This window comes from Myxine glutinosa, chromosome 11 (assembly GCF_964187855.1).
Source record: "Myxine glutinosa chromosome 11, kmMyxGlut1.1, whole genome shotgun sequence".
Taxonomy (NCBI): domain Eukaryota; kingdom Metazoa; phylum Chordata; class Myxini; order Myxiniformes; family Myxinidae; genus Myxine; species Myxine glutinosa.
In genome coordinates, this window is record NC_136271.1 from 31,710,899 (window position 1) to 31,723,973 (window position 13,075).

A 13,075-nucleotide genomic window follows, 5' to 3' on the forward strand; every position below is an offset into this window, starting at 1 on the left:
TCAAAACCTTGTGACACAGCACACATTGTGGTTTCTCTTGGCCAGACACGGTAATGGACGTGAATCCAAGCTTTATGTATTCGTCGAGATACTTTCTTTTTTTTACTCCCAGAAGCCATAATGTCAAATCTGCAATAGAGAAAAAACAAAACAATATTTAATTTTTAGTGTGGTTCAAATTACCCCCATGGCCCCCCGAGAAATACACCATGGCCCCCAGGTTGGGAACCACAGCATTATAGCCTCAACGTGCAACATTTATCACGTTTTGTTCAAAGAAAAAGAAAAAAAAACCAACTGCAGACACTGCCCCCATGCCAAATAAATGAATAACATATCCTCCAGCGCACGACATTGCTGGGGCGCCTTCGACGTCTAGCGATATCGCCATGCAGCACATCGAGACGGTATTGGGAGGGAGAGGTGTACAATAATCGATTGATTGCATAATTAAAATCAATATAGTAATTGTAAAAAAAAAAAAAAAAAATCTTAATCGATTGGCTAATAGCATACCTAAACCACCGTTTCACTGAAGCTGTAACTTTTTTTAAATTCATTAAATTAATCGGAAAAATTAATTAATTAATTAATCAATAAATCAAAAATATCCTTTATAGCCAAATCACTTGGTCATCGTCATGCCCAAATATCAGCTTCCTAGCTCAAAGGGTGCCTGAGATATTGCTCAGATGAGAATGGAAATAAATAAGTACTTAATTAATCGATAATAATTAATCAATTAATTGATTAATCAAAAATTAGAAGTACTGTTTTTGCCAAAGCATGTGTTCACTATCGAGCCCAAATTTCAGCTTCCTAGCTCAAAGGATGGCTGAGATATCGCCCGGACGAACAAGCAAGAAAGAAAACAAACAAGAAACCGGAGTGAAATCTGAGTACTCCCTTTCAGCGCGCGTCATCTCCGGGCCCCCATCGGTGCCTAGCGATGTCATGACGCGCCTGCAGATGGAATAGGAAAGGAGCGGTGTACAACATCACATCACAATTGTCATCCAATTATTTGCATCATGAAGCTTAAAATAGGATTTAAAACAAATGTTTGTACATAAAGTCGAAATACGTGGTAGGGCTAGAAGTCAGAACAGAGCAGTGGGAAGCAGGAGGAAACACCAACAGCAATACAGAGTTAACACAACAGACACCTGCGAGCTTAGGGTGGGTTAATAAGGGTAAATCTGAGTACTCTCTTTCAGCGCTGCAAGACCAGAAGAGTCGTAGAAGACAAAGATGCCACAGACCCGTCTGAGATGTGAGAACAGTCCCAGAGACTCAGCTTCCAAAATTTTGAGGGCCGTGGTTTCCAATTTCCATCGCATCAAGAAGCAATTGTCAGAGGCACCAGCAATATTGATAAAAGGCCTTGCACATAATTGTTAGAAGTTCAGATTTGTCAAGGAAAGACTCGCACAATAGAAGATGCCAATTCTTTTGTGTGGTTTGCCCAAGAAAGAGCGAGAAAACGAGACTTGCCAGAATTCAAATACATACACAGCAGTTGCTGGATCCATCACTCTGCCGAGAAAGAAGAGGCTGCAGCCTGCCTATCTGAAGGGTGAGGGATTTTACAGCAGATGGTGGAGCCATCAGTGAAAAGACAACGATTTTCTAGAAAAATCAGAAAGGTCATTGATTAAGATGAGGAACAAGGACAGAGCCCAACACCAACCTTGACGAAGATAGATTAGAGGATGGCATGCACCGATTGAGAGTGGAGGAAATCATTAAGCCAAGATGACCGTGGATGCTATAGGATGAGAGCTTGGAGAGCAAGGTGCAGAGCCATACTGTGAAAAATGCTCCAGAAATGTCCAGAGACAGTGGTGATCCCTTGACTGATACTCAGGGCCTTCATCAATTGTTGGGAGAGCCGCAACAGAATGCAAAGGATGCAATGACCAGGATGGAAAACAAACTGATGGTTTGTGTTAGGCCACTGGAGAAAAGCAAGACGATGCCCTTTTCCATGATGGATTCCAGGACTTTGTTACCCGTTTTTTCAAGTGCTATCTGCATCGGATTAACTACCATACATTTTTTATTTTCTATAAATATGTTATCTGTGTCAACTCATCATATTCTGTCAACTGCAATGGTGAATTCCATGGGCCTGTAGTCATGAGGATCTGTTTTTGCACTCGTAATGCAGGAGGGCAGCGGCAAGGGGATGTTGGGCAGGGGGTGGGAGCAAGAGGGTGCTGAGGCGTGTGGGCAGAACGACTGTGAGGAAGTGCTGGGACACGGCGTCTGCAAAGGGACTTCGGGGCAGGACGACATGAGTTATACAATAACAAGGAATTTCAACATAGGAGGTGATTATACCCATCAAACCCTGAGCTATAATACCAACTTATGATTGTTTGGTCACGCTCAATCATTTTTAAATGTTGAACATCAAGTGAGGAAACAGCACGTATTTTTTGCATTGCATTTTTGCATTTTGCATCGAGTAACTGGCAAATGGATTCTCCAAGGACGGGCAAACTCGAATGTACACGAAATTTATTTTTTCACTTGGAACGAGGCAAAACTGGCAAAAGTATCTCTCAGGATGGGCAAACTCGTATGTGGCTAAAACTCTTTTGCAATTGGATCGAGTGATAACTGGCAAATGGCGTCTCCCAGGACGGGCAAACCCGTATGTGCACAAAAAACAAATTTTTTATTTTTTAAAAAGTCTTTGGTATGACTCGGCTGGGGTTCAAACCGCCGACCTCCCAGACACACAACAAACTCTCCAACCATGAATCCACTGAATCTTGTATTGGAGAAAGTTCTAAAATGAGACTAAAGGAGGATGAAACATTTAATATCGTCATTCAAAACATTTGAGTTCACAAAGTGTGAATGGAGGGAGGAGGAAGAAAAAAAATGGGGGATGAGAAGAAAGAAGAATGAGTTGTATGACTGGCTTAAGGAATGAACTGAGTGAAGAATATGTAGTATTCTGTTAGGTGTTTTTTGTTTTTTTTTTGAGAAGGAAGAAGACAAACAAGTGTAACAGAACGATATCCACAAAGAGTAGGCCAATGAGATTTCAAACGACACTGAACATGGCAAAAAGACCAGACAGGATTGACACCAAACAAGCATAAAATTGGCTAAGATTTTTTTTTCAAGGTACAATTATGGAGTTAGAACGAGCATGGAAATAGGGATTCTTCTTCTTTCATATGCAGCACAGGACTGCAGGTGGCATCGTTGGCTGAGAGCACGGTTGTGCCGCTGGTGCAGTGCCCCTAATGCCAGTATACTGGTCCTCATTTTGCTGACCTCACAAGTATGGCAGGCTGAGTCAACCCCACCTGGTGTTAATTCAACAGCCGACCGGGATTCAAACTAAGGACCCTGGGATCCCAAGCCAGCCAGCCTAACCGTTAAGGCTTGGAATAGTGATAGTAAGAGATGATGGGAGGAAAGGTGGACAAAAGGGAGCAAGGGTTACATGAACTTGGGCCAAAAGCAGTTTAAACTCCATGGATAATTGCTTTCTGAATTTAAAAAAAATTAAAAAATAAAATTAAAAAAAATTAACTGGATTGTTCACCACAAATTACAGCAAAAATTTCCCAAAACCTGGACTGTTTCAGAGTGCATTTCAGAAAGTTTAAACAAATTATTACAGCATGAAATCTCTCACATGGGTATTAATTGCCAAATATTATGGAGGCTCACTATATAAAAAATTGACAAACTATCACAACAGGCTCGTTAAACCAAGTCCAACATAAAAACCATGATGACATATCTGCACAGAGTAATAAATAAAACGCAACTCACAATCGAGATCCAAAAGGAAACAAAACGAAAAATTGTTCAAAGTTGATTGTGTTCATTGCTGGCTGTGCATCCCGTATGCAAGCAGCACTGCCAGGCCAGCAGTCAAGATGGCTGCCCCTCGATGCCCACTCCACAACATGAAGGCCACAGATGCCAGACCACCAAATATTACAACCCAAAAAGCCGGGCCTTTTGGGGCACTGAACGGCATGAGATTCCGTACATGTGACGTCCATTTCCATTTTCCAGGATGATGTTCTTTTGTTTTCATTTTCTGCTTCATGGGCTTTTCTGCAAGTGCAACAATAAAGGTTTAGAATGACTTGTAATTCACAGATTGGTACCTTGTATCCAGTGCAATTTAAAGCATTTGTTTGATGCACACGTCTTTTTATTCTAGAAATACAATTATAATAAGCATCCCAATAATTTGATGCCACTCATTCCCCACTCTCCATTTCCACAGCAACACAGCTGCTTGATAGCAAGTCAACATATGGTGCCAACAGGTAGTCCCTGGACTCGCAATGACTGCTAGATTAGCAACACATTACACTATCTGCTATTAATTGTTCAGAGATCTATGCAAACATACGATCAGAGGAGATGCAAGAATGCATGTGTAGTTCAACTAGTAGAGAAGTCAAAAGCATACTTTCCTTTATTCAAGACATGAACTGAAGACAAAAACAAATACCGAACAAAAAAAAAAAGCAGTAGAATTCCGAATTGAGACCATTGCTTTTTGAAACCCCAAAAAAGAATGGCTCGACATCTGAGGTCAAAATATATCATCAAACCCAGGCAACATGTAAGACGTGAAAAGTCAGACATTTTTCTTCCTACCTATGGATTGCACATTTCCTACCTATGGATTAGAAACTTTGTTGCCATATTTTAAGTTGAGATATCAGAACCTGGCAATACTGTGCTGATGTGGAAAAAGTTTAATAGAAGATGAAATTGAAAATGAAACCACAGCCCAGCCAATCAGCAATCAAATCAGCAAACATCAAAGTACAAAGTATATAATTAAAAAGAGGTCCCCCTCCTCCCCCCCTTTATTCTTGCCTGAATATCTGTCATGCATTGTGAGCATTGGTGGAGCTCTGACCACGGCAGATGCCGGCCGAAAACACATTCCTTCAGCAATGAGGTTATCGTCCTTGCAAAATGTTCAGCATGGTTGCCACAAATTTATATCAATTTTAAAAATAGAACGACACTCAGTAGAGTGCATACCTCCGCCAGGCTGAACAGTTTATGTTTTGTATCCCACTGATAGGCTGGATCTGGATTCGGACCTGAACCAAAATCTAATCTGCTTGTTTTTGTCACCTAACCAACTGGTCCACCAAGTTTATTCCAACTCGCCCATAACTTTTTAAAATATCATGTTAAATAAGCGCTTTTCGCCTGATCTCTCAATGGTGAAGAATCATCTGAAAATTAAATAATTATCGTATCCGAATCCATATTCAGATCTTCACCAAAATGGAATCGATTCATCCTTGTCACACACCCAACCTCTCCACCAAGTTTCGTCCAAATCAGTCTACAACTTTGAGATATCATGCTACATATCGGTTTTAGCCCTATTACTCAATGGTGAAAAAAAATCACATGAAAAATTAAATAATTCTCGTATCCGAATCCATATTCAGATCTTCACCAAAATGGAATTGATTAGTCCTCGTCTCACACACACACACACACACACACACACACACACACACACACACACACACACACACACACACACACACACACACACACACACACACACACACACACACACACACACACACACACCTTTTTGAGATATCTTGCTATATGTCTGTTTTGGCCCTGTCACTCAATAGTGAAGAATCACTTTAAAAATTCTATGAGCCAGAACAGGATCCAGATCTTCACCAAAATCTAATCATTTCGTCCTCATCACATCCACTACCTCTGCCAAATTTCGTTTGAATCGGTCCACAACTTTTTGAGACATCTTGTTCACAGACAAACAGACTAACAAACAAACAAACAGACAGGGGTGAAAACATAACCTCGATCTTCCTGGATTCAAGCACTATGATCCCAAAGGGCATACTACCACATACTAACATATGTAATCCATTTGATTGTGCTCCAATTGCAGATTGGTAGAATAAAATTTGTGTTTGTAGAATAAAAATAAAAATAAACTAGTGCATTTAGCAGAAAAATAAAAAAAATAATCAAACAACCACTCACACAAGTACACCTCATGGAAGAGAAATTTAAAATTAAGAGTTAAATTAAGAAATCAGAAAAATTAAGAGTTAAAAAAAAATAAAAATAACTCACTTGGACAATCTTTTCCATTACAGCAGAGTGCAAGTGTTTTCTCACATAACCAGTGGTTCAAATCTGGGTGGCTGTGCTGGCTGTGTAAACAGAAAGTACAACATTAGATCCGTAAGAGCACAAAACTACAGTTTTATTTATATATATATATATATATATATATATATATATATAGTAACGAATTTGAGAAGTGTAACGGTTTTGAGAAGTGTAACAATTTTGGAGAAAGTGTAACGAATGTGAAAAGTATGGTTTTGTTGTGTGTAACACCCTCGTAATGTAAATAATGGTCGCAGCCGTCCTCCTAGTTAATTCCATGAAACTTACACACAGGCCACGATATATCTTTTTAAATAGTTTATTTCCTTATTCTATGTAGGCTAAATATGTGTTTCCCACTAGATTGACTCTGCATTGCATCAAACGAAATAAAGCGTAGGCCCCTCCGATGATCCATGGCAGCTCAAGTGCCAGGGATTCCCCCACTTGAGCTTTCACAGCAAACGTTTATTGCAGTACTGAACTGCTGTGCAACGTGACGGCGCAGTACCTGCAGCTGCTGACCGGTTTTCGCCATTTGCGGCCATTACGAACAAGGGGAGTGGCTAGAGAAGACGGGTCGCCCCCCTCGTCATAGGGGGGAGGAGGAGTAAGTCGGCCCCGCTCATCCAACCCAGAACAAGGGGTTTGGCTAAGAGAGGGCGGAGCGGGAACCCCCGAGAAAGTGCGCGAAGGTTCGGTGAGAAAACCAATATAAGTCGCCGCGGGACGCACTGCTCTTGCTCTTGCTCTGACCCCGTCCTCTTGCTTGCTGTCGCTCGTTGTTGCTGGGGAGAAGGAAGACGCCTGAACGAGCAGGTGTGTGCGAGCCATCGTGCGACCAGCTGCGCTGCAGCTAAGGGGGCAGCTAAGGGGCCGCAGGCCACGAAAAGGACGCGCCAGGCAGCAATCCACGCTGGACCCTCCATTGCCTCCCAAAAACAACCATCCATCCTCAAGCCATACCTGCCTGCAATATCCCCCGTGTAAGTGTGAACGTCGTCTGTCCTAATCGTTGTCCTGGGGTTAAGTAAATTGACTAGTATAAGCTAACGATGCACTGTGTGACTGCTTCTTCCATCCATTGCTTGTAAATAATTTTGATCGCTCCTTCTTTTTGCTTGTGTGTATAATAAATCCTGTTATTCCTCCGTACTCTGTCTTCTTCTCTCTTCCTTCTCTTTCGGTCGCTTTAGAGGTTTCCAAATTGAATATCTGTGGTGCGATCTGGTCAACGTTGGGGGAGTCGGGCCAATCGGGGATCCTGTAACGGTCGCGGTGGACCATCCGCTCGGCCCAAAGTAACATCGTAACCACGTCCGTAACAATATATACATATATATATATATATATATATATATATATACACAAAGAATTAAGTTAAGCACCCCCCCGTTTTTTTACAACCTCGCACATTACAAGTTTGTTGTCGTCAAAACAGTGTAATATACCCATGATATTGCTATATTTTCTGGAGAAGTGATATTATGGTCACATAAAAACATAACAATCATGCCGTTTTCAATATTTTATTCTGAATAATTTAAGGTGAAATTTTTTGGGAATTTTAGGCATATTTTCACCTCAATTTAAGTATGGAGCTATAGGTCCATCACGGACAGTGTGGATGACGTTTATGTTTTCTAACGTACAGTCATTGTTCTGAGAAGACCTCTAGCGATCTTTGCGTCAATAACGTGTGTAGGACCCACGTGATCGGATGGAGCAAGGTGCTGTGACAACCATCCCCTGGCCTGCGTACAGTCCTGACCTGAACCCCCTCGAGCACGTTTGGGACATGTTGGGACGACAAATTGCGAAGATGGTCCCTCCAATAGCCAATCTGGATGAATTGGAACGTGCATTACATCGGGAATGGAACAACCTGCCACAGCAACGCATACGACGGCTTACAGGGTCTATGAGACGTAGGGTTGAGTCAGTGATCCGATCACGTGGGTCCTACACACGTTATTGACGCAAAGATCGCTAGAGGTCTTCTCAGAACAATGACTGTACGTTAGAAAACATAAACGTCATCCACACTGTCCGTGATGGACCTATAGCTCCATACTTAAATTGAGGTGAAAATATGCCTAAAATTCCCAAAAAATTTCACCTTAAATTATTCAGAATAAAATATTGAAAACGGCATGATTGTTATGTTTTTATGTGACCATAATATCACTTCTCCAGAAAATATAGCAATATCATGGGTATATTACACTGTTTTGACGACAACAAACTTGTAATGTGCGAGGTTGTAACAAAACGGGGGGGTGCTTAACTTAATTCTTTGTGTATATATATATATATATATATATATATATATATATATATATATGTACTAGCTGAGGTATCCGGCTTCGCCCGGGTTGAATAAGAATAATACAAATATATGATGAAAAGAACATGTATATTTTAGAGCAATATCACAGTACATTTCCTACATGACGTTTTTTCAATTTTCAATTTCTCAAAACCTCTGGGTATGCAACATTTCTGGTTTTCTTACTTGGTGCCAAGACATAAAGATTGCTTGGTTTTCCAACCCTCGAGCAGCACACGTACAGCTGGCCATGGGCAAACACTTGTTCTGTGAAGTTCAGGCCTACAACCTTCATTGATTGCCCCTGCGCCAGAAATGTCTTGAAATATTCCTGAAATAAGTTGTTGACCTTTTGGCCTATGTTAACCTCAAAAATAATTGGTGGTTTAATTCAGTGATCTGATGTGCAAATCCTCTTCAAATTTCAAGTCAATTAGATGAAAATTGATGATTTTAGAAATTTGGCCCATATTGATATTTTCACCTTTAGACCTCAAAAATAAATGGTGGTTGAATTAGGTGACCCGATATGCAAATCCTATCCAAATTTCAAGTCAATTGGATGAAAATGTAGGATTTTAAAAACTTCACCAAAAACAATAAAAAAAAGTTGTTGACCTTTGGCCTATGTTTACTTTTTGGCCTATGCTGACCTCAAAAAGAATTGGTGGTTCAATTTCAGTGACCTGATATGCAAATCCTCTTCACATTTCAAGTCAATCAGATGAAAGTTGAGGATTTTAGAAATTTGAAATTGTTGTTGACTTTTGGCCTATGTTGCTCTTTTGGCCTATGGTGATCTCAAAAATAGTTGTTGGTTGAATTCAGTTTGCTGATATGTAAAGCCCATTCAAATTTCAAGTGAATCGGATGAAAATTTAGGATTTTAGAAACTAAAAAAAAAAGTGGTTGACCGTTGGCCTACGTTGACCTTTTGGCCACCGCCGATCTCAAAAATAGTTGGTGGTTTAATTCAGTAAGCCGATATGTAAATCCTATTCAAAGTTCAAGTCAATAGGATGAAAATTAAGGATTTTAGAATTGAGGCTGACGACTGTTGAGAAACTCAGTTGGGAGGTTTACTGCCTGATCTGCATGTCACTATGTCAAGAGAATCATAATTTCTTTCATGACCGGGCGCGGGCAGCGAACGTCATTATGTGCGACATTACGTCACTCCTACGGACGTGAAAACATTTGTTTTCCTTAAAAATATATTTAAAATAAATAAAATAGTACATAAATTAACAATAAAAGAAGCTACAAAACAATTTAAAATACAATAAAAAGCACATTAAAAATATATAAATATGTATGTACAGTATACTGTATGTACGCGCAACCGCTGATTCTCATTCAAAACAGAGGTGACGTACAGTATTCCTTTACTGTGTCTGTGTTAGCCATGGGTCCGAAGAAGGATAATGCTAGTGTTTCCAAGCGTAATGTGGTTACGATGGACGATAAGGTAAATCTGATTAAAAGGTATGGAAAAGGTGGAAAAGTGTCGGTGATAGCGCATAGACCTTATCGCGAATCGGAACCGCAATGCGTCATGGTATCGGAAAGGGGCAATAGCGCCGCCACAAACTACACCATGGAATTGCAGCTGGCGCGGTTTTTTAAACCATTGATATTAAAATAAAAAGTAGCCTATAACCACCGGAATTTTAGGCTGATTCCGAATCTGTGTCTAAAACTTTTCTCTGATGTGTAGTTCTTGAGTTATAAGCGGACAACCAGACAGACACACAGACACTCCTCCTTTATATATAGAGATACGTATATATATCGTTACGGTTTTCAGAACCGTCACTTGTAAATAATAATCCCTTGTAAATAATTCCCTGTAAATATTCCCATTTTCCAAAGGTCAAAGGTCGCACCCTAGTTAGTCCATATTGCAACACGTAGGACACCATAGGAACTTCTTCAGTTATTTCATTTGTATGCGTTTTAGTCAAGGCTCTGTTTCCAATAGTTTGACTCTGCGTTGCATTAATCAAATAACATAGGCCCCTTTTCAAATCCCGTTCATTTTGCGGCTTGCCTCCCTCCAAATTGTGTTCCCTTGCTTGCCAGTAGCATTCGCTGCCTGGCTCAAGACGCCATTAACCACACGGTCAAGCTGGAGGAGTTATCGGAGCGAGGCCCCTAACCCTAATGAGCCCTCGCGACCAACCAGGGCCGAGGCGAGCTCACCGGTGGGTGTGTCCTAAAAGCACACGGCTTGATACGCGAGCGTGTAATATAAGCGCTCGCATGGGACTACTTAGAGAGGGGAGTTGTCAGAGACACGAGTCGGTTGAAGTTGGAGTCTGCAGAGTCTGAGCCTGTCGAGTCTGAGAGTCTGCCGGGGAGAGTGGCACCATTGAAGAGTCACGAGGCACGCGTCACGATTCCTCCGATTCCCAGACGAAATTCCTCCCCGGTATATGAACCCCCCCGCATGCAAGGTCCGCTCGCGCCGACAATACCAACCACACTGCCTGCCGGGTTTCGCCGCGGAACCGGAGCCTGAACCGAGGTGGAGCATGGACCGGGGTGGAGCGTGAACCGGGGCCGGAGCAAACGCTGGCCCATCTGCTTGGACCTTCCTTCCTGCTATTCCCCTTTCATGTAAGACTGTTTGTGTTGTCCTGGGCATGTTAATTAAGATGGTATAAGGTTGCCCTGTGTCTGCTGCTTCTTCTTCTTCTTCCCTTGTACATGCCCTTCTTTCGTTTCTTCTTCGGGTTTTTGTACATATTTAATAAATCTCTGTTCTTCCTACCTTTTGGTTTCCTCTCCATCCGATCGCTTTCGTGATTTCCTCAATTGAGTACCGGTGGCACGATTTCAGAACCGCTCAGAATCGGGTTTAGTCCTTTTGTTAATGGCTCGAATCGCGGATTGCTAAACCGCTCGGCAATTATCTCCCTGCTTTGCGGAGAGATTGGCACTCAGGTATTTGGGACTCCATCTTGACCAATCACCCTGGCCAATCTCGACCGCAAAGGAGCGTTATAGTTTCCAGGGCTGGGGGATCGGCCAGTTTAAAAGACAAGGGGATTAACCCCTCCCTTGGTAAGGGGAGCGCCGACCCCCGGATCCGCAACAATTGGTAGTCAGGAGTTGGGATTTGGAACCTGGGACTAAATTTTTTTAGACCAAATTTTGGACACCAATTTTGCATATTGGGCGCAACAATTGGTGTCGGGGAGTGGGATTTGGGACCCGAACCAAATTTTGGACACTGTGAAAAAAAATTTGTTCAAAATTACGAGCGGCCAAAATTTTTATTTAACATCCAAATTGAGTCGTGCCATGGATACCCAAGGCGATCGGATGCCGTGGGGGAAAATGAGGAGGTAGAGGAGGAGTTAGCGTCAACCCAGGACCCCGGGAAGAGGTGGGAGGAATGGAAGAGGAGGTTGAAGAAGGTGCGGTAGTGGGGGTTGCAGGCGCACAAAATGGTGGCGCCTCGCACGTGGCGGCGAGTGCCGAGCCCACGGGGCCAGGGGACTTCCAATTGTTTACGATACAAATGAGGGCCTATATGGTAGAATCGGGGAGTAAGATGGATGCAATGAGGGAAGAAGCAAGGGGCAACACCAATAACTTAGAAAGCAAAATTGGGGGATTGAGTAAGGAGATGGGAGAAATGAGGGCCAATAGTGAGCAATTGGGAAGCCAAATTGGGGGCCTAGAGGTCAAATTGGGAGGATTAGGGGGCGAATTGGAAGACGTAAATGACCAAGCCAAAGAAATTAATGAGGGGTTGGCGAGGGACAAAGCCAGGTATGAGACAAGGGAAGTTGAGAGGGAGGTCGCATTTGTACGCGACGAGGTAGTGCGACTTGAGAAGCGCAAAGAAAGCGAGGCTGAGCAAGGCAAAGTCATGTGGACGGGTATAGAGATCGCGACCCGGGGTATGGGGAAGCCGGCGACCGCCGAAGTAGAAAAGAAAATTTCAGAAGGGAGTAGTTAGATTAGATGATGCAGTGTGTTTGTAGTGAGGATGATTAAGTGAGGAATTGGTATGTAAGTTCACGGTAGTGCTGGTTAGCAAATGAGGCAATGCTCATGAGAGATGTGTGTGTGTAGAAAGTGCTTGAGCAGAGTATTGTGGATGTGTGCGATTGCACACTGAGTGATTGACTTGCATGGAGGCAAGTGAGAATGGTTGTGTGGAATGGATGGTGCGGAGTGAGTGGAGTGTGGAATGGATGGTGCGGAGTAAGTGGGGGAAGGATGGACCCCCTCACGAGTACCCGGGGAGGGTAGTTTAAAAGTAGGTAGAGGGAGTAGGTAAATTTGGTGGATATTGACATCTGTGGTGCGAGAGTAGCAGAGTACTGCTTGGATGGGTGCATTAGTGAGATGTAATTGGCTGGGCGTGTGGCCTGTTAGTGAGAATGGTTGGTTGGGCACTCCGCCACTGTTAGTCTGTCGGCCAGGTGAGGCCGCAGGTAGGCTCTGGGAGCCAGTTAGTGTTCAATGGGGCCCGGGGATCCGGAGGACGGACCCGGGTAGCCCGATGCCAGAGAGGGCGGTAGTGGGGTAAGGGAGCCAGAGGGCCTTCCCCAGGTA

General features: G+C 42.7%; 1 protein-coding gene across 5 annotated transcripts in view; it reads right to left on the reverse strand.

Moving 5' to 3' along the window:
- Positions 1-2,506: 2,506 nt before the first annotated feature.
- LOC137436542 (cysteine-rich with EGF-like domain protein 2) overlaps positions 2,507-13,075 on the reverse strand; it is a 43,889-nt gene continuing 33,320 nt past the window's right edge. For all 5 annotated transcript variants that reach the window (XM_078786530.1, XM_068130418.2, XM_078786531.1 and 2 more), the window contains 2 exons: positions 6,136-6,215; positions 2,507-4,092 (listed from right to left, as the gene is read on the reverse strand). In XM_078786530.1, the coding sequence (XP_078642656.1) occupies positions 3,854-4,092; positions 6,136-6,215 (319 nt within the window). In that variant the 3' untranslated portion in view covers positions 2,507-3,853. The remainder of the gene's footprint in view (positions 4,093-6,135; positions 6,216-13,075) is intronic.